Source organism: Protopterus annectens, chromosome 1.part1 (assembly GCF_019279795.1).
Source record: "Protopterus annectens isolate FY-2018-M chromosome 1.part1, PAN1.0, whole genome shotgun sequence".
In the NCBI taxonomy this organism is placed as follows: domain Eukaryota; kingdom Metazoa; phylum Chordata; order Ceratodontiformes; family Protopteridae; genus Protopterus; species Protopterus annectens.
In genome coordinates this window covers 1,344,823,510-1,344,846,260 of record NC_056726.1, presented here as the reverse complement: position 1 = coordinate 1,344,846,260, position 22,751 = coordinate 1,344,823,510, and the positions used below count along the sequence as shown (strand labels likewise).

Genomic DNA, 22,751 nt, shown 5'->3' with positions numbered 1-22,751 from the left:
CAGTTGCCTTTGTTTGTCTGGCATGAGGTAAGCCATCTGGGCAGTTGTATTCAAGCTTGCACCCAGGAATATTATCTTTTGAGAGAGTACCAGTTGTGATTTCTTTTAATTTATTGTGTACCCTAGGCATGTTAGAAACCTTTTCACAAATGCCAGGTGTTGAAGAATGTCCTTGTTCTCTGCTTGAATGAGACAGTCATCCAAGTAAGGATATATTTGTATACTTCTTTGTCTGCAAAAAGTAATTACTGGTGCCAGGCACTTTGTAAAGACCCTGGGCGCAGTAGATAAGCCAAAGGGCAGTGCAGAGAATTGTTAATGCATTAAGCCAGCCTTGAATCTGAGGTATCTTCTGCATGATTGCCTTATTGGGACATGCAGGTATGCCTCTTTTAGTTCTAATGTCACCAGCCAAGCATTCTTGCCCAGCATGGGCAGAAGCTGCTGCAAAGTCAGCATTTTGAATTTTGGAATATCCAGGTATGTGTTCAAAATCGATAAATCCAGTATTGGCCGCCAGGCCTTGTCCTTTCTGGGTACCAAGAACAGTCTTGAGTAAAAACCTTGTCCTTTTTCCTGTTCTGGTACTGGCTGAATGGCCCCGATATCCATGAGGGATGTAACCTGTTTCTGTGCCTCTGCCCATTGATTTTTTGGCAGATCCGGCCAACCGTTTGCCATTGGCAGAGTATGGAAAAGGAATCTGTATCCCTGTGATACTATGTTTAGCACCCACTTGTCCTGGGTTATTAACTGCCAATTTTGAGCAACAAGTGCTAATTTTCCCCCTAAGGGTGCTGCCAAAAGGTAAGTGCTTGGTGAAGGCAGAGCAAAGTCATTGGGACTGTTTTCTGTAGGTTTGCGTTTTATCTCCTCTAGATTTGGAGGTAGAAGCGCCCCATTGCTTTGATCTGTAAGAATCTTGTGCCTGGTATCTGGAACCCTTACGGCATCTGGATTTGCCCCTTTGAGCTCTGTCTGCCACAGGAAAGTACCAATTTTTTGTAGGCCAGTGTCTACTGATTCTTGGTGGCTGCACTTGTAAGAAGTCTTTTACAGTTTGCATAGACTTAGCTTTGTCTTCCATTTTCTTTAAAACCTCTTCTGCCTTAATACCAGAGTATCATGCTGTAAAGGTGCATCCAGTAATTTCTCTTTAACATGATCAGGCAAATTTTGCTCTTTTAGCCAGGCATGCCTCCTAATCACAGATCCAGTAACTGCAGCCCTGCAGTAGGCCTCTAAGGAATCAAAACCACATTGCAAAGTATGCTTTCCAACCTGTTCAGCTGCATGCAAAAATTCCTGCAAATCTTTATTTTCTGCACATTCTGAAATCAACATCATTTTCTGTTTCAGCAATCCCATAACATGTTGTTGATACTTGAGCATATGAAACTGGCAGTTTAAGGCCCTAATTGCCAAGGTTGCAGATGTATAAACCTTTTTCCCCATCTATTCAGTGCCCTTGAATCTCTGTCAGAGGGGGTAGGATTTTTTGCTGTTGAGGCCTTAACTCCCTTTGGACCCTGTGAAATAGTTTCAGGATCAGCAGCAGGGTTTCTAAATAAAAATTTGTGTGAGTCAGGGACCCTGTAATATCTGTCAGGCTTGCTGAGAGCTGGAGGTAAGGAGTCAGGGGTCAAGCTTTAATCCGAAAACACATAATCCACAATGTCTAAAACAGGGGGTATGTCTAAAGGCCTGTGCTGAGGGAGAAGAAGGAAATCCCTGAGCCTCTTCTTTGATTCTGAGAAATCTTGACTCTCCCAGTGAAAATGCTCCCTCAAAGTATGCAAGGTTTCTCCAAATGAATAATCCTCAGGAGGTGATGCAGACGGTATAGACTCCTCTGCATCAGAATCCTAATAGGGAGGTATAGATAATTCCTGATCAGAAGAGGAATCAGAAGAAATAGAAACCTGATCTGAAGATTCATAATCAGTGTCTTGCCTAGATCTCTTATCAGGAAGGGAATGGGAACCCCTGATCAAGGTAATAAGGTCTTCAGCCATTTTGATCATCTGTTTTTAGGCATAGCGGCCTGCGCACATGGCTCATGCGTCGGTTTTTTAATTTTAGAAGTTGCTTTTGTCTTTGGTTTTGCAGCTGTGGTCGGTTTGATACAAAAATGTTGAGGCCTGAATACACCCTCAGAGGCCGGTGCCTGCTCAGCAGTTCTGGACACATCCGAGGGAGATACATCCATGGGTCCAATACTTTGAGTATCTCGCAGTATGCCGGATCCACATGGGTCTCAGTAGGGGCCTGCGACTCGAAAGTAGCGGGTATCAGGGGCTGCGAAAGCACCTCACTGAGTACCAGCGAACCAACGACTGGCTTAGGAGAAGCTTCGTCATCAGTTTTGGACCTCGACTGTCTGTCTCTGTCCTTTTCTTTGCGTTTTTTTATGTACTCCAGTAGTCGGATTGCTGTCCAACCAGATTTCTGGGTAGTTAAATCTGTTTCTAAAATACTTTGAGGCAAAATTATACTGATGCTTAATAGTGCGTTGGTTAAATCTAGCACAAAACCGACAGCCAGGCACATTGTGATCAGGGCCTAGGCAAGGAATACAGTATAAATGGAAATCCTTATGGGGTATTTGCTTCCCACAAGTAATACAATTATTAACTTTTTCTGACATCGGTATGGAGCAAGAAAAAAGTTTCCCCAATGGGGTACTTAGCTTTAGTGAAGGCTTCGGTTCTGAAACTCAAACTCGAATATTTCAGGAGTCGGACGACCAGCACTTGCGAAATGCTTCTGCTTCGGGCACCGTGCAGCAAGAAAGACTAAAGAAAGTGGCGTTGGCTGCTTGTTTTATACCCCCGACGACCTGACGTCATGGAAGAGGAGACAGCAACCGACGCAGGACCCAAGACTTTGAAATTCAGGCCGACTGAGGGCAACCTGCCAGCAGATTACCCAAATGTAATGACTGCAACAGTGAAACATGAAGAACATCTGGGGATCCCACTGCTTCTCTCTTTTACCATTCCAGCTATTTCTCCTCTCTCTCAAAAATATCCAAAAAGGCTGTAATGTAATAACTTACATCCCATATCTGTGCATTCAGCTTTCTCAGCTTTTAGCAGCATAGGTTCAGGAAGGGTTAAAGCATTTTAACTGTTACCCTCTGTCTCACAAACTACATCCTTCTCTCTCTCTCTATCTCTCCTCTTTCGGCTTTTCCAATTAGGGGTCACCACAATGGATCATCTGTTTCCATTTCTTCCTGCCCTCTGCATACTGCTCTGTCACACCAACCACTTGCATGTTCTCTTTCACCACATCCACAAACTACATCCTTCCAAAAATGGATAATAACAAGCTCAATATAACAGGCATCACTTACGTGGCAAAGGCATTTGACTCATTGGAGCACCCCAAACATTTAAAGGAAAAAATACAGTGCTCATTTTCATCCACCTCATTTAAATGGCTACACAGCTGCCTTAGCAAATGGTCTTTCAAAGTCAGTTATTGTCTTTATGTTAATCTAGGTATCCCCTCAGGTTTCTGCCATAGGTCCTCTGCTTTCTTTTGTGTTCTTTAATGTCTTCTCTTCTACAATCCCTGATATAGCTACCTAGTTGTTTGCTGAAGATGTTTATGACACCTTTTTGATGATTCACCTACTAATATTAGTTTCTGAAGATTATTCACTCATATTCAACTCTTTAGGATTGCCACTAAATGTCAAAAAGAGTAAAGTCATGACTTTTTGAACAGCGAATTCTTTTTCACAAATTCTGCCCTCACCTTTTCATTGTCTTCAGTCATTTTAGCTTAAACACGGAGTTTCTAGTTGGAACAACAGCTCACCATTTCTTCCCAATTCAGATCCACTTCTGCTAAATCTAAGTGTCCCCTGGCCACCTGTTACAAACCAAACTCCACAACTGTAAAAGGTCCGCTTATTCTACTTTTACTGTTTAGGCTTACACTTGTGTCTGCACTGTTAGTTCTGAAATGTAATAAACTTTAGGTCCTGTCAAACAAAATCTGTAAGTTTATGGTTTAGTCACCACTCCACAAATATTACTTTACCATCCTTACTAAAGCAAATGTTTTAGTCACTGCAAACAGAGCTACATTACTGTCCCATCTTTGGCTCCCTTCTGAACCTTGAACCCTCACTTCCAGCCTGTGTTCACACAGGGCAATCCATTCACCCTACTGGGACCATAAGATATGGAGCTCACTTTATTTCACAGATTTAAGTCCAAACCTGTCAGCCGCCACCTCAAAACACAGTGACCAAGTAAACGACCTATGCTGTGTTAAGTGTGATACAGCTTTCTATCTTGTGGGGATCTTTAGGACTTTCCACTACAACAACATTACACCAGGGTCACTTTAACTATCTTTGTGGCTATTCCTGTACCATTGCAGCAATGTACTAACACAACGTTGTTTTGCTGAACTGTGCCCTCTCTTCTTAATGTACATTAATGCTACCTGCTTCTCTGTAAGTACCAGAACTCTACTGTTGATGTGACAGCTGGCAAATGTTGAATCTACTTACCTTAAATATAATAAAAACTGCAGATCACAAAAAGCATCTAATGTAAAGCTACCAGGGCCATTTGAGTTGCCAGTTTCAGTTTTAATTTCATATAGAAAATATCCAAATCCATGCATTAAATTAGGTATGCAGTTTACATTTAAACACTGAACTATATTTATATGATATGCAGCCTAGGAATGAATAAGTAATCAAAATCATAACCCATTCTTAACTGTATACATATAAATCAGCTTTGTTAATTAATAGTGTTGCAAAACAACAACAGTGACGTACAGTACTTATGGGTAGAAACGGCATAACGGAAAAAGACTCACCAGTCAGTGCCCTCAGCTAAATACCGGGGCTGGGGTCCCACTGGCTGAGGAGAGTGGATCTGATGGTTGAACTCAAAGCCTGGACGTAATCTATGAGGGTGAAGAGGCAGTCGCTCCTGAGCTCTCCTGCAGAAGACCCAGACATTCGATTATTAGTAGGGCACTGCTTCCTTGCAGTACTACATATACATATGTTAGGCACATCAAGGTCAAGTCACAGTTTCTTGACAACTCTTTTGCACTGGCTTGCTATACCAAATAAAAAGGCAGAGTTGACAATGATGTTCTATCTCTGCATTAAGTATTACTTCCACGTAATGCTATACTGAATCACAACATGGCTCAGAATACTACAAAATGTGTACAGTACAAAGACAGTAACACACACAAAATAATCTGCCATCACAATTCTTTGAGGAAGAAAAATGCTTCTATCCAGTGCAAGAAGCTGCATTATAAAGCAGGTCAGTAATGTTGTGCCTCCACTTTCTTGTAATTGGCACCACACAATCTGTTTTAGTGCAGTATCTAGTTATGAGTATCAGTGCAAATATGCCAGCAAATCTAATAAATGTACACTTTTAGTAAGGCTACGGGAAGTCCAGAAACTATACAAAGGTAAAACTCTGCCATTTTTTTACAAAACATAGGATAGCAGTTACAGCAACACCCATTAGACTGAAACACAGCCAGTCATGATAAATAAACTGAACTGTCGGAGACCAAAAAAAAAAATATAACTTATGATGACATTTGGTGACACTGGCTTAAATAATAACAACTGGGAGGGTACAGGTATGCAGCCTCCTGAAACAGAGGTTTTGTGCAGTTTTACCCCATATAAAACCTTTCTTGACCTAAACACATTTCATCTATTTGGCTCAAATGGAAGGAATTTAATAAAATGGTCCTTTAACATAACATACCTAATACTCCAAATTTTCACCTAGCTACAACTTTGGGTGAAGTGTAAGCCAGGAAGATTCTCATTTCAAATGAAAGTTAAACAATAAAAATGAAATAGAACAACGTGGCAGAGGTTGGCACTAATACAGACAATTAAAACAAAATTGTAACATCTGGACTCCTTCAAATTCAACATTATTTCTGTTTCTAACAATAATTAGTACTTTGAATATTTCTTTGTTGCTGATGCAATACAACTGAATAATTTCTAAACGTAAGTCTCCTATTTAATCTATGAAAGTTTAACTTCAGTCCCAATATAAGCTGTGCTTTGCAGAAGTTCATAGGTAGGTACTAGACTGTTGGCCCTAGGACCTGTATAAGCTAGCCAAAAAGGTACCCTGGCTTTCGCCACCCAAAAAGTCTAAATAGCTCTGTGCATATTTCAGTAAAAATATGCATTTCCAAACTGAACTAGTCACTAAAAGTTCTCATCACTCATGACCATTAAATTAAAACATCTATATTATATACCAAACATTTTCATATTTTGTATTGCTAGACACCATCTACTCTGTCACTGAAGAATTTGCTATGCCCCCACACTCTTTCCATAAAGTACAGTTGTGTACATTTACCATAAATGTAGATGTTCAAGTGTATTCACTGTTGCAGTCATTACATTTGGGTAATCCTGCTGGCAGGTTGCCCTCAATCGGCCTGAATTCCAAAGTCTTCGGTCCTACGTCGGCTGCTGTCACCCCTTCCCTGACGTAAGGTCGTCAGGGGCATAAAAGATGCGGCCGACACTATTTTCTTTAGTTTTTCTTGCCCCAGATCTCAGATGCCCCCTAAAAGGGTAGCCAAAATTTATATATATATTTTATATATATATATATATATATATATATATATATATATATATATATATATATATATATACACATATATATAAATACATGCACCAATATAAACTTTACCTTCATCTACAAGCAAATACACCACATAGGTTGTATAAATCAGAGAAGGAAAGATAGGTTCCATCAGAAGAAAGGGGGATGGTGGGTGAGTAACCTGGACTAAAGGGGGATGGCGGGTGGGTAACCTGGACTGCAACAGTGAATACACTCGAACATCTACATTTATGGTAAGTGTACACAACTGTACTATGTTCTTCGTGTTTCACTGTTGCAGTCATTACATTAGGGTAGATTCCCAAAGCTAAGGTTGGGAGGCTGGAGCTAAACAGCATTAGGAGCGGCTATGAGGCCCTGCAGAACTGCAGTGGCAAAGCCTGCCCTGGATTTAGAGTAGAATGGCAGATGATAGTGCCTTGTAAAGGTGTGCACTGAACTCCAAGCAGCAGCCTCTAAAATGTCCTTGGTAGGTACTCCCCTGAGAAAGGCTGCTGAAGTGGCTGCAGCTCTGATTGAGGGTGGCGTAATGCCCTTAGGTACTGGCTTGCCATGGTGTACATTGCAGAAACGAATGCAGTGGCCTATCCACTTTGACTAGTCGGCTTTGAGATAGCCTTTCCTTGTGATCCTACAGCATATGTCACTAGTAATTGCTCTGTCTTTCTGAAAACTTTGGTTCTGTCCAAGTAGAATCTAAGCTGTCTGTGTACGTCCAAGAATGCAGAATTCTCTCCCCCTTGTTCTGTGGATTTGGATAAAAGGTTGGCAGGTGAATAGTTTGGTTGAGAGCCACACTGGACACCACCTTAGGCATAAATGTTGGGTTTGTCCTCAGAAAGACCCTGTCTGGATAAAAAATGATAAAAGGTTCCACAGCCATGAGTGCCTGTAGCTCTGAAACTCATCTTGCAGAAGTTATTGCTAGGAGCAGAGCTGTTTTCCAAGATAAAAACTTTATATGAGCATTTGCAGCTGGCTCAAAAGGAGGCAGGGTGAGTTTTTCCAAGACATAGTTGAGGTCCCATGCAGGCATTTGTGATCTCCTTGGAGGTCGTAAATTTTTGGCTCCTCTGAGGTACTGCTTTAATGAGGGATGAGAAAAGATTGGTGGCTCTACATTGTAATGAGCCGAAATGGCAGAGGCATGAATTGTAATAGAGGAAAAGGATAGGCCTTTGTCCAGCATCCCAGTTAAGTATTGCAAAATCTGAGGAATATTTGGCACAGCTGTATCATTTCCTTGTGCCTGGTTCCGAGCACAGAATCTCTTCCATTTTCCAGCATAAGATTTTCTAGTACTAGGCCTTCTGGCTTCCAAAATGACATCCATCACAGCTTTACTGAGAGGTGTGTTTTGTATGACTACATTATTCGCTATGCTGTCAGGTTTAAAGTTCTGAGTTGGCTGTGCAAGATCTGACTGTTTTGCTGGGACAGTAAATGAGATATTTGAGGTAAGGTCCAAGCTGGGCATTGAGACAAGCTCCTTAATATTGGATACCAGTACTGGCGGGGCCAGTCTGGGGCAATCAGTATCAACTTCGGCTTCTCCTGCCTGACATTTAGGAGTACCTTGGGGAGGAGAGGCAGAGGGGGAAATGCATATACTGATAGGTTTTCCCAGCTGAAAGATAGGGAGTCCACTTTCCATGCTTGTCTGTGATAAATCCTTGTGCAGAATCTTTTTAGTTGGTAGTTGTGAGGGGAGGCAAATAGATTTATGTCCGGGCATCCCCATTTCCTTATTATCATGCTGAAGACTTGTGGATCCAGGTGCCACTCATGGGGATCCATGAGGTTTCTGCTTAGTTCGTCTGCCAGAGTATTTTTCCTTCCTGGCAGGAACTGTGCCTGCAGATGTACTTAGTAAGTCAATGCTGTGTCCCACAAAGTCATGGCTAGTCTGCAAAGGGATTAAGAATGTGTGCCCCCTGCTTGTTTATATACCACATGACCGTGGTGTTGTCTGTCTTTATCAGTAGTTGTCCTGGATGAAGTAGGTCCTTGATGGCTGTCAGGGCATTTTGAACTGCTAGCATCTCTTTTTGATTGATATGTAGATGCATTTGGTTTAAGGTCCATGTGCCCTGAATGCATCTTCCTACCATCTGAGCCCCCCATGCATAATCTGATGCATTCATTGTTAGTGTCTGCCTGGCTGGGGGTAATGTGAATGGCTGTCCCTTGTTTTGGTGACAAGCCTTTGCCCACCATCGAAACTCCTGTTGCAGGCAGGGAATGAGAGTAAGCATAGTTTCCAGGCTGTGGCAATGTTGAATCCAAACACTTTTTAGGTACCATTGAAGTTTCCTCATATGCAGTCTTGCATATGGAATTAGTAGGATTCAGGATGCCATGAAGCCCAAAGCCTGCAGAATATTTCTTGCAGATAACTGGGCCTTTGTTGCCAACATTTTGAAATAGGTAGTCAGTTGCCTTTGTTTGTCTGGCGTGAGATAAGCCATCTGGGCAGTTGTATTTAAGCTTGCACCCAGGAATATTATCTTTTGAGAGGGTACTAGTTTTGATTTCTTTTTGTTGACTGCATACCCTAGGCATGTTAGAAGTCTTTTCACAAATGCCAGATGCTGCAGAAGAATGTCCTCATTCTCTGCTTGAATTAGACAGTCATCCAAGTAAGGATATATTTGTATTCCTCTTTGTCTGCAGAATGCAATTACTGGTGCCAGGCATTTTGTAAAGACCCTGGGCGCAGTTGATATGCCAAAGGGCAGTGCAGAGAATTGGTAATGCATTGAGCCAGCCTTAAATCTGAGGTATCTTCTACATATTTGTCTGATTGGGACATGCAGGTATGCCTCCTTTAGGTCTAAAGTCACAAGCCAAGCGTTCTTGCATAGCATGGGCAGAAGCTGCTGCAAAGTCAACATCTTGAATTTTGATATATCCAGGAATGTGTTCAACATAGATAGGTCCAGTATTGGCCTCCAGGCCTTGTCCTTTCTGGGTACCAAGAACAGTCTTGAGTAAAATCCTTGTCCCTGCTCTTGCTCTGGTACTTGCTGAATGGCCATGTCCATGAGGGATGAGACTTGTTTTTGTGCCTCTGCCCATTGATTTTTTGGCAGATCTGGCCAACCGTTTGCCTTTGGCAGGGTATGGAAATGGAACTTGTAGCCTTGTGACACTATATTTAGAACCCACTTGTCCTGAGTTATAATGTGCCAATTTTGAGAAAAAAGTGCTAATTTTCCCCTTAAGGGTGCTGCCAGGAGATAAGTGCTTGGTGCAGGCAGGGGGAAGTCATTGGGACTGTTTCCTGTATGGTTGTGATTTGTCTTCTCCAACTTTGGAGGTAGAAGCCCCCATTGCTTTGAGCAGTATGAACCTTGCACCTGGGGTCTGCCTCTAGGGCATCTGGGTCTGCCCCTATGAGGTCTGTCTGACACAGGAAAGGACCAATTCTTTGTTGGCCAGTGTCTACTAAACCTAGGTGGCTGTACTTGTAAAAAAAAAAATATTTGACCATTTGCATAGATTTAGCTTTGTCCTCTATTTTCTTTAACACCAAACAAAGTATCATGCTGTAATGGTGCATCTAATAATTTAATCTAATTTTATTTTTATTTTATTTTACATTTGTTGACCGGGCTAGTCTAACTGGATACATGTCCATTTTCAGTAGAGGCCCGGGGAGATAAGCTCCAAGATAGGACAATGGAATTAACACAATAACAACTAGGAAACATGAGACAAATAAATCCTATTAACAGTAGCTATTAGATGCTATTACAGTAAAATTTACAGTGCAGAATACAGGCATAACATAGGATGCTAATACAATCAAAGAATTCTATAGATAGATAGTATAACAGATTAAATAGGACGGAGTTGCTGTTAATGAGTAGACAGTCATAGGAAGAGCAAAGTATTTAGAGACATATATACTAGTCAGGTTTTGAACAGGGGCATAACCAGTGAGTTTTGAGGAACACTTTCAATTTGTTTTTGAAACAGGATAGTGAGGGAAGTGTGGAGAGTTCATTTGGGAGGAGATTCCAGGCTTTTCCAACAATATTAGAAAAAAGGGAGTCACCAGCCTTGTTGTTTGGCTTAGTGGTATGTACTAGAAGTTTCTGAGAAGACCTTAAGGATTCCAGGTTTTTATAGTGAGTGATTAGTGTGGAAAGAATAGGAGTTTTGGAAGGTTTGTAAAGAGAGTTGTGGACTTTAGTTAGTTGATGGAATTTAATCAGATTTTGTAGTTCAGGCCATCCCAGCTGCTTTAAATTAATGCAGTGATGGGGTCTTCATCGGTTTTAGACCTCGACTGTCTGTCTCTGTCCTTTTCTTTGCATTTTTTATGTACTCCGGTAGTCGGATTGCTATTCGATGACATTTTTGGGTAGTTAAACCTGTTTCCAAAATACTTTGAGGCAAAAATATACCAACGCGTTGGTTAAATCTAGCACAAAACCGACAGCCAGGCACACTGCGATCAGGGCCTATGCAAGGAATACAGTATAAATGGAAATCCTTATGAGGTATTTGCTTCCCACAAGTAATACAATTATTAACTTTTTCTGACATCGGTATGGAGCAAGAAAAAAGTTTCCCCAATGGCGTACTTAGCTTTATTGAAGACTTCGGTTCTGAAACTCAAACTCGAATATTTCAGGAGTCGGCCGACCGGCACTTGCTAAATGCTTCTGCTTCGGGCACCGCGCAGCAAGAAAGACTAAAGAAAATGGCATCAGCTGCTTGTTTTATAACCCTGATGACCTGACGTCATGGAAAAGGAGACAGCAACCGACGCAGGACTCAAGACTTTGGAATTCCAGCCGACTGAGGGCAACCTGCCAGCAGATTACCCAAATGTAATGACTGCAACAGTGAAACACGAAGAACATCCTTCTTGAGCATTTGTCCATCTTTATGTGGCAACATGCATCTTGAAGGTTTATAGAGCACATCCAATTATTTTCCCCTAGAAAGGGGAGAATAGACTGAACTGTGACCATCCGGAATTTTGTCAGCTGAGTGAAGTTGTTCAGAAGGCTGAAGTCCAATACTGGCCTCCAGTACCCTGTCTTCTTTGGCAGTAAAAATAACCTGGACTAAAATCCGGATCCTATCTGGTCAGGAGCACCGGTTAGGGTTGTCCAGAGAAAGAATCTCTGGAACCCTGTTTTGCAGGCCATCTTTGCCTCGCAGTCAGAGTCTTCCATCTGAGCTCTCCCCTCTGCCCTAAGGGGAGCTGCCACCATGTGTGTCCTGCACAGGCTCCTGGGACTTTTTGAACCACATCTTTACACTCCTCTGATTCCTGGAGTAGGATCAATGAGGAGTAGAAAAATGAATGCCGACAGCAGACAGTGTCTTTCCACCCTTTTCACACCGGGCTATTGTGTCCTTCACCTTGGGGCTGAACAAAGATGATCCATCCAAAGAAGCATTGACGAAGGAGGACTTGAAGGGCTCCATGTATTCACACAAGCGCATCCAGGCATGGTAACTCCAAAACTCGCTGCTCTGGTCATGCCTTCGGCTGTGTGTACAATAAGATGCATGGATGAGTTTGAAATAGACTCCAGGGTAGTTAGCTGAGAGGTGACCTTATCCTGCACCTTGTTAGATACAGCTCCAGTGACAGTCTCTGATAACTCCTTAATCAGATCTCTCTGGAGTCTAGTAAAATATGCCATAAAGTTCAAATACTTGAATGCTAAAAGTCGATGAAGCGTAGATCCACTTTTCAAATCTGTTCATCATCCTAGTCTCCCAGTTAGGAGGATCTACAGCAAGACCCTCATCTGCAAGTTCCTTCTTGGTGGCAGCCGACCCTCATCAGTGAGTTCTTTCTTGGTGACAGCTGCCACTACCATGGCATCTACTGCTAAACCCTTGGCCCAATATTGGTGATCCTCCAGCAGAGAAAGAATTTTGTCTGGTCTCCGGGGAATAGGCTCTATGGAATCAGAGGCCTTCCAAGCCCGCTGAGTGATCAGCTTAATAAGATCATCAGCAGCTGGGGGTCACAGAGGAAGTAGATGTCAAGCACTGAATGCTTGCAAGTACGCAGATTCCTCTGAGGTGAGGTCTTGAGGCTTCCAGTTACCCCTCTGCTTGAGGATCTCTATGAGGTCAGGGGTTGACTGGGGGGAACCTTCCCCTTCATTGAAATCCTTGTCCTCGGTGACAGATTCTTACGGGGGGAGGGTCCTCAGTGGGGATCTCTGAGGAAGATTCCAAAGAAGAAGGATAACTTGAAGCTTTGGTGCTTGCTGTAATGTTGTGAGACTGGTGTTGGCTCTGGGCCAGAAGATATGGTAATATGACACTCCGATGCAGGAGGAAACAGCTGAGAGCCTGCAAAAGCTAAAGCTATCTCCATAACCTGGAAGCCAGGGGCCCCTGAAGAGGAGTGGGAGCTCGGAACTGAGAAAGACCACCTCGGAACTGAGGTCACACCCCGGTCCGAGAGTCCACCTTCTGAGGCAGGAGCCAGGGAAGGACCTGCAACCAACAAAGTCCCAACAGCCAAGGTCAGCTCCGTATAAAAATCATAAGCCAATCCAAGACCCTCAGAACCAGCAGCTGAGTCTAAGTCCAGAGAATCTATCAGTTCCGATGAGGGAACCGAAGAAGTCAGAGCCACATTTAGTGCCGAGGAAGGGATGCCTGATGGCACCAAGGCAGTGGGCACCAGGAGGATCTAAGTGCTGGCTCTGAAGCTCTGGTGGAAGTCAGAGGAGGAGACAGTGTTAGAGTCCTTGGAGAAGATACCCAAACTCCAAAAGGGAGAGGGGCTTGGGAAGGGGCAATGATACCTCTGGCCACCAACAGCTGATATAGCAATCTCATGACATCTACCTCAGAGAAACTCCTGGAGGGGCGAACAGAAAAACCTGAAGGGAAGTCAGGTCATTCCAGAAAGGGACTGGGCAACTGGCCCACAAAGAGGTCTATGGAAGGTGAATACCTTGTTGGCATTGAACAGGAAACCAAAGACGCAGGTGCTGATGGCATCACAGTAGTAGCAATCGGTGCAGAAGTGCCTTTTTGTTTTTCTACCATTTTGCATTGATGATAAACAAGCACTAACAATACTCACACACACACACACACACACACACACACACACACACACACACACACACACACACACACACACACAAACACTAAGGATAGATGGAAAAATCTACCAACTATGGTAGATAAGAATACCAAAATGGTAATCAGAAAAGGAAAGGAGGTATCAACGATGGTACAGAGAAATACCTGTAGAGGTAAGAAAGGTGGAGAGGGTTAATAATAATAAGGGATAGAGTATTCAGACAATCACACGGTAGCCAAAGTTATAAAATGTATAGGTAGGAAAAAAACCTCCATATATACACATACACACACACACACACACAGACACAGACACACACACACACACATATATATGTTGACAGAAAAAAATAATTTTGAAAGACTTAGCTGAGAGCAATGGCCGATGCATCTTGCTGACAGAGCGGCAAACAAGATCTGAGGTAATGAAGTCTTAGCTTGAGAGTTTTTTGGTTGACGCGAGGTGTATAAAGCCCAAGATGGTGCCGAGGATCAGAACAGAATCCCATTCATCAAGAATGAACAAAGATTGACAACATTAGATCAATTACTATACAGTTTTTATAAAGTATAATGTTATACAGTTTTTATTTGTTTCTAATAAAGTAGCAAGTTTACATTTACGTTTTATCAGCTTGTATGGGATGTATTACAGTTTAGCTACATGAAATTACTTGTTAAAGTTTAAAACTGAATTTCCTTAAAAAACAAAAAATAAAACTCAAAGGGAATTGAGTAAAACATACTAACTACAGAGCTAGCCTGAAAGACTAAGAGGAGAATGCAGGAGTATGGACAGTTAAATGCCAAAGGAAAACAGCTGAAAGACTGCAAGCATTTTTAGTATGTTAATCCTTTAAGAGTTTATCCATGAATCCAAAACAACTGCAAGCAATGTCCATCAAGAGGTGCTCAGAAGGGGACTTCTTAAACTTGGTACAAATATCTTTAGCTTAATTTCAGCTGGTAGTTTGTTTCAGACAGCTGGGCCTGTTTGTGAGAAGGCTCTTTCACCAATGTCACTGTTTTAAATGGGGGACACCGACCTGAGTAATATTAAGTTCTCTTGGGATTTCCTTATGGAGTAGGAATGTTCCCAGAATGGGAGTTTTGTTATTTTATTTATTTATTTATTTTTTTTTGGGGGGGGGTAGTCTTCACTCAGTGTTACAGAAGATATGCCAGATGTGATATTCTACAGCAGTGTTAGCTGTGAGAAGACTTTATTAATGACACTATCATTGTGGGTTGTAAAGCTTAATGCAAAGTCAAGGATTGGGCCTAAGTATTTGTACTCATTTAGAAAAGGAATAATAATGACTATTAATGTCTGAAATAGTAAGAACAGGAAGTTGAGAGGATCTCTGAGAAGAGAAAAATGTAGTAACTTTTTTGGTATTTGTTTAATTTGAGTTTACTTTATTCAGACAACTGACAAAGATCAGGGAAGGGTTGCAGGTGTTGAAACTGGTAATTTTCTTTTTGAGGGAACTCAGGAACAAAATATCAAGCTGAATAAATACAATAAAATGCTAATGAAATGATCCCAAATTAATTAACTAATTAAATTTTCAGTCGTATTCAGAAACACTCCTTCAGCTTTTTATACACCTTTGATGATGAATAAAATAAATAATAAAGATAATCTATGTAAGAGATGTAATGTAGAAATTAATGCTGACTGGGCTCATATGTTTTATGACTGTATAAAATTGAAAGAATGCTGGAAGTCAATTAATGAATTTTTGCAGGCTCTTTTTACAGATAATTTCATTATTTCTAAATCTCTTATACTATTCAACACACCTGTACCTCAAAGTGTTAAAAAGGTTAAGCTTCCCTTGTTATGGTCTATTCTAGCAGTGGCTAGGAAAATAATAACTAGAAATTGGATTTCAGATACACCTCCTTCGTTCAATGAATTTAAAAATGTTATGAATATAGTGTGCCATATGGAAATAAACACAATTAGGACTAGAACAAATAGAAAAACATCTTATTTTATTGCATGGGATAATTTACAAAATTTGTTAAAAAAATTTTAATTTCAATAGCATGGTATTTTAGTTTAATTAATTGATCTGATTGTAGTGGATGTCTTTGTAAATACTTTAGTTGTTTTGTTGAATATTATAATAATACCTATTTTTAATTACTTGTATAAAATTGTTATGATATTTCTCTTATATGTTAAAACAATAAACCTGTTTTGAAAAAAAAAAAAGAAACACTCCTTCAGGCAAAAAGCAATGTTTCACTCACAATAAATAACCTGAAATGTAAAGATAGACTGAACTGAAATTCAATGTATAAACATTTCAGTTTAACTATTACAAAACATTACATGACTTTGGCTGAGTGCAATGACAGAATTAGGGATGTGATCTAAACATGGAAGAGAATACAAACTTCAGGGCAAAATTCCTCAAAATAAAGTTGAAAGCTCTGACCTTGAAACTGAAGAATACAATGCACAATTGGTTAACTATAAAAATCAATACTATAGTTTTTTTTCCCCCCTCAGAAAATGAATAGCCCAAGGACATCTCTACAGGTGCTGCTCAATAAATGACAAAAGAGACCGGGAGTGTTACTGAGATGACTATAAATAACACATAGTATAAAAAGTACAGTTGTGTATCTACCATAAATGTAGCTGCTCCAGTGTATTCACTGTTGCAGTCATTACCATTGGCTTATCCTGCTGGCAGGCTACCCGCAGTCGGCCTGAGTTACAAAGTCTAGGTCCAGCGTCGGTTGCTGTCGCCTCTTCCCTGACGTCAGTGCGCCAGGGGTATAAAAGATGCAGCCGACGCCATTTTCTTCAGTTTTTCTTGCCCCAGATGTCAGGTGCCCCTAAAAAGGTAGGCTAAATAATGCTAATAAGCATGCATACACAAAAATCAACTTTTCCTTCATCTACAAGCAAATACACCACATAGGTTGTATAGGATAGAGAAGTATAGATAAGTTCCCATAAGAAAAAAGGGGGATGGTGGGAGGGTAACTTGGACTGCAACAGTGAATACACTCGAACATCTACATTTATGGTAGATACACAACTGTACTATGTTCATCGTGTTTCACTGTTGCAGTCATTACCATTGGGTTGAATCCCAAAGCTAAGGTTGGGAGGCTGGTGCTAAATAGGATTAGGGGAAGCTATTAGGCCCTGCAAAACTGCTGTGGCAAAGCCTGCCCTGGATTTAGAGTAGAGAGGTAAGTGATTGTGCTTTGTAAAAGTATGCACTGAACTCCAAGTTGCAGCCTCTAAGATGTCTTTGGTTGATACTCCTCTGAGGAAGGCTGCTGAAGTGGCTGCTACTCTGGTTGAGTGTGGCCTAATGTCCTTAGGCACTGATTTGCCATGCTGTGAATAGCAGAAATGAATGCAGTGGCCTATCCACTTTTAAATAGTCTGTTTTGAGATAGGCTTTCCTTGTGATCCTGTGGCATATGCCACTAGAAGCTGTTCAGTTTTTCTGAAAGCTTTGGTTCTGTCCAAGTAGAAGCGCAACTGCCTGTGAATGTCCAAAGAATACAGAAGTCTCTCACCCTTATTCTGTGGGTTTGGGAAAAATGTAGGCAAATGAATAGTTTGGTTAAGGGCCACACTGGACATGACCTTAGGCATAAATGTAGGATTTGTCCTTAGAGAACCCCTGTCCGGATAAAAAATGATAAAGGGTTCACAGCCATGAGTGCCTGTAACTCTGAGACTCGTCTAGCAGAGGTAATTGCTAGGAGCACAGCTGTTTTTCCAGGATAAGAATTTTATATCAGCTGTAGAGGCTGGCTCAAACGGAGGCAGTGTGAGTTTTTCCAAGACATAGTTGAGGTCCCATGCAGGTATTGGTGCTCTCCTTGGAGGTCTTATGTTTTTGTCCCCTTCTGAGGAACTGGCCTTAGTAATGGATGAGAAAAATAGGTGGTTCTGTATTGTAATGAGTTGAAATAGCAGAGGCATGAATTTTAATTGATGAAAAGGAAAGGCCTTTATCTAGCATCTCAGTTAAATATTGAAAAATCTGAAGAATATTTGGAGCAGTTGTATCAATACCTTGTGTCTAGTTCCAAGCACAGAATCTCTTCCATTTTTCTGCATAAGATTTTCTGGTGCTAGGCCTCCTGGCCTCCAAAATAACATCCATCACTGCTTTAGAGAGAGGTGTGTCTTGAATGGCTACATTATATGCCATGCCGCCAGGTTTAAGGTCCTGAGTTGGCTGTGCAGTATCATACTGTCCTGCTGGGTCAGTAAGTGTGGAGTTTAAGGTAATGTCCAAGCTGGGCATTGAGACAGGCTCTTTAGGATTGGGTATCAGTGCTGGCGGGGCCAGTCTGGGGCAATCAGTATCATTTTTGGCTTCTCTTGTCTAACCTTGAGGAGTACCTTGGGGAGGAGAGGGAGAGGAGGAAAAGCATATACTGTAGGGTTTTCCAGCTGAATGATAGAGCATCCACTTTCCATGCTTGCTTGTGATAAATCCTTGTGCAGAATCTCTGTAATTGGTAATTGTGAGGAGAGGCAAATAGGTCTATATCCGGGCATCCCCATTTCCTTGTTATCATGCTGAATACTTGTGGGTCCAACTTCCACTTGTGGGGATCCATTAGGTTTCTGCTTAGTTATTCTGCCAGAGTATTTATCCTTCCTGGCAGGAATTGTGCTTGCAGATATATTTGGTAGGTCAGTGCTGTTTCCCACAAGTTCATGGCTAGTCTGCAGAGGGGGGTAGGAATGTGTGCCCCCCCCTGCTTGTTTATGTACCACATGACTGTAGTATTGTCCATCTTTATCAGTAGTTGTCCTGGATGAATTATGTCCTTGAAGGCTGTCAGGGCATTCTGAACAGCTAGCATCTCTTTTTGATTGGATATGTAGATGCATTTGACTTGTGGACCATGCACCCTGAACACATCTTCCTGCCATATGTGCCCCCCAGGCATAATCTGATGCATCTGTTGTCGATATCTGCCTGGCTGTGGGTAAGGTGAATGGCTGTCCCTTGTTGAGGTGACAGGCTTTTGCCCACCATAGAAACTCCTGTTGCAGGCAGGGAATGAGGGTAATTGTTGTTTCCAGGCTGTGGCAATGTTGAGTCCAAACACTTTTTAGATACCATTGAAGTTTCCTCATATGCAGTCTTGCATATGGAATTAGTAGTATGCAAGATGCCATGAAGCCCAATGCCTGCAGAATTTTTCTTGCAGATAACTGGGTCTTTGTTGCCAACATTGTGAAATAAGTAGTCAGTTGTCATTGCTTGTCTGGCGTGAGATAAGCCATCTGGGCAGTTGTATTTAAGCTTGCACCCAGGAATATTATCTCTTGAGAGGGTACAAGTTTTGATTTATTTTCGTTTACTGTGTAACCTAGACCTGTTAGTAATCTTTTTACAAACGCCAGATGCTGTAGTAGAGTGTCCTTGTTCCCCTGCTTGAATAAGGCAGTCGTCCAAGTAAGGATAGATTTGTATTCCTCTTTGTCTGCAATATGCAATTACTGGTGCCAGGCATTTTGTGAAGACAAAGGGCAGTGCAGAGAATTGGTAGTGTATTGAGCCAGCTATAAATCTGAGGTATCTTCTGCATGACAGTCTGATTGGAACATGCAGGTATGCCTCTTTTAGGTCTAAAGTCACAAGCCAAGCGTTCTTGCCCAGCATGGGCAGAAGCTGCTGCAGAGTTAACATTTTGAATATTGGAATATCCAGGAATGTGTTGAGGATGGACAGGTCCAGTATTGGTCTCCAGGCTTTGTCCTTTCTGGGTACCAAGAACAGCCTTGAGCAAAATCCTTGTCCCTGCTCTTGTTGTGGTACTTGCTGAATGGCTCTCATGTTCATGAGAGATAAAACTTGTTTTTGAGCCTCTGCCCATTGATTGTGTGGCAGGTCTGGCATTCCTTGTGGTCTTGGCAGGGTGTGAAAGTGAAACCTGTAACCTTGAGACACGATATTTAGGACCCATTTGTCCTGGGTGACCATGTGCCAATTTTATGAAAAAAGTGCTAGTTTTCCCCCAAAGGAGCTGCCAGAAGATAAGTGCTTGGTGCCAGCAGGGGAAAGTCATTGAGACGGTTTCCTGTATGGCTGAGATTTTTCCTCTCCACCTTTGGAGGTAGAAGCACCCCATTGTTTAGGCCTGTATGAGCCTTGGGGCTGTGATCTGCCTCTGGGGCATCTGTATCTGCCTCTTTGTGACCTGACACTGGAAAGGACCAATTCTTTGTAGGCCAGTTTCTGCTAAATCTAGGAGGCTGTACCTGTAAGAAATCCTTCACTGTTTGCATAGATTTAGCTTTGTCCTCCATTTTCTTCAACACCTCTTCTGCTTTAACACCAAACAAAGTATCATGCTGTAAAGGAGCATCTAATAGTTTTGCTTTAACATGATCGGGCAGATTCTGTTCTTTTAACCAAGCATGCCTCCTAATAACAGAACCTGTAACTGCTGCCCTGCAGGAGGTCTCTAGAGAATCAAAACCACTTTGCAAAGTATGCTTTCCTACTTGTTCAGCTGTATGCAATAAATCCTGCATTTCCTTGTTTTCTGCACATTCTGAATTTGCCAACATTTTCTGTTTAAGCAGCGACATGAGGTATTGTTGATACTTAAGCATATGAAACTGACAATTTAAAGCTCTTACAGCCAAGGTAGCAGAAGTATAAATCTTTTTCCCCATCTGTCCAGGGCCCTTGAATCCCTATCAGAGGGGATAGGGTTTTTTGCAGTGGAAGCCTTGACCCCCTTGGGACCCTGAAAAATAGTTTCTGGGTCAACAGTAGGGTTTTTGTAAAGAAATTTATGTGAATCAGGCACCCTGTAGTATCTGTCTGGCTTAACAGGAGCTGGAGGTAAAGAGTCAGGAGACAGGCCGGACTCTGAAAATACATCATCTACAATATCTAAAACAGAAGGAACAGCAAGGGGCCTGTGCTGAGGTAATAAAAGGAAGTCTCGTGAGCCTTTTCTTGGATTCTGAGTAATCCTGGCTTTCCCAGTGGAAATGCTCCCTCATGGTATGCATGGTCTCCCCAAAAGAATCCTCAGGAGGAGAGGCTGAAGGGATAGATTCTTCAGCATCAGAATCCTCATAGGGAGGAAGGGAATACTCCTGTTCAGAAGAGGAATCAGAGGAAATGGAAACCTGACCAGAAGATTCGTATTCTATGTCTTGCCTAGGCCTCTTATCAGGAAGGGGATGAGAACCCCTGATCAAAATAATTAGGTCTTCGGCCATTTTAAGCATCTGTTTTTTAGGCATGGAAGCCTGTCCAGGAGAATGCTGTACTTGTTTCTTTGTCTTTAGAGGTGCTTTTGTCCTTGTCTTTGTTACTGAAGATGGTTTTACATACAACTGTGTAGGTCTGAAAACACCCTCAGAAGCCGATGCCTGCTCAGCGGCTCCGGACCCATCTGAGGGAATAGTTTCCGAGTGTCCAATACCTTGAGTATCCGTCGGCCTAGTCGGCTCCACGTGGGAGTCGGAAGCGGCCTGTGGCTCTGAGGTAGCGGGCGTCAGGGGCTGCGAAAGCGCCTCACTGAGAACCGGCAACAGGCCTAACAGAAGCCTCGTCGTCGGTTTTGGATCTCGGATGCCTGTCCTTTTCTTTGCACTTTTTATAAACTCCGGTCGTCAGCTGTTCTGATGGCATTATATAATTGAATCTTCTGCCAAAATAATGTAATGCAAAATAGTACCTACGCTTAATAGTGCGTTGGTTAAATCTAGCACAAAACCGACAACTAGCAACGTCGTGGTCTGGGCCTAGGCAAGGAATACAGTAAGAATGAAAATCCTTATGAGGTATTTGCTTCCCACAAGAAATACAATTATTAATTTTTTCTGAAATCGGTCTGGAGCAAGAAAAAAGTTTCCCCAACAGAGTACTTAGCTTTAATGAAGACTTTGGTTCTGAAATTTGAATTTGAAAATCTCAGGAGTCGGCCGACCGGCACTTGTGAACTGCTTTTGCTTCTGGCACCGCGCGGCAAGAAAGACTGAAGAAAATGGCGTCGGCTACATCTTTTATAGCCCTGGCACACTGACGTCAGGGAAGAGGCGACAGCAACCAACGCCGGACCTAGACTTTGGAACTCAGGCCGACTGCGGGTAGCCTGCCAGCAGGATAACACAATGGTAATGACTGCAACAGTGAAACACGATGAACATCTATAGGTCCTGCAAATCACTTGTTTGCAGCACGTAACTCATCCTCAGTTCACAGTAATCTCTAGGATGTAAAAATATGGTATCATAACTCTAAGGCTATTGTGTCAAGCCAAATAGACCAAAGATGATGATATTAACAAATATTTGATGTGGAGAATGAAGTCCACACACCCCTTCACTATTGCAATTAGCATCGAGATTGCCAAACTTCAGAGTAACTTACAGACTTTTTTAGTGTTAGGGTTTGGGGATTCACATGCTTAAGATGTGCCTGAATATCTTACTGCTTACGCCCCACTAATGATTGCACCAACCCAAGTACCGGTGACTAAAAGGAATGCATTGCCCCAGTCTTTTTATTTTTTAACTGAATTAATCACATGCTCCACCATACTCGTACATATCTGTTGCATTTCTTCATAATCTTTCCTCATACCTGGAATAAATCAGCTCTTGTATCTTTTAGTTTCTGGAGCTGTCAACATCTCCTTGCTACACTAACTTCTACTTAAAGGAATGCCCCAGTCACACCGTGCCTTAACTTGTGTGGGTGATTCTTTAGAACAATTTTCTCCAAAACATCTGTGAGGCTTTACTCTTAAAAGGAAATGTGTTTCAGTGCATTTTAATGAGTTCTAAACATGCCTTCATGACTTAGGACTCCTTAATATTTTCCATGGCATTTTAACATGGTTGCTTCAGAATCATTCCCTGCAACAAAAGATTAGGATATGACTTTAAATGGAAAAGGGAGGTCACTGCATTAAATTATTTTTATCAGTATCTCACATTTTCCACTCTGTTCATTGGATGTCTGTTAACAA

At 41.9% G+C, this 22,751-nt stretch overlaps 1 protein-coding gene across 2 annotated transcripts in view; it reads right to left on the bottom strand.

Annotated features, from left to right (window-relative positions):
- The window catches only part of RNF165 (ring finger protein 165), a 480,832-nt gene that overhangs the window by 166,198 nt on the left and 291,883 nt on the right, over positions 1 to 22,751 (bottom strand). For both annotated transcript variants that reach the window (XM_044081988.1, XM_044081995.1), the window contains exon 3: positions 4,849 to 4,974. In XM_044081988.1, the coding sequence (XP_043937923.1) occupies positions 4,849 to 4,974 (126 nt within the window). The remainder of the gene's footprint in view (positions 1 to 4,848; positions 4,975 to 22,751) is intronic.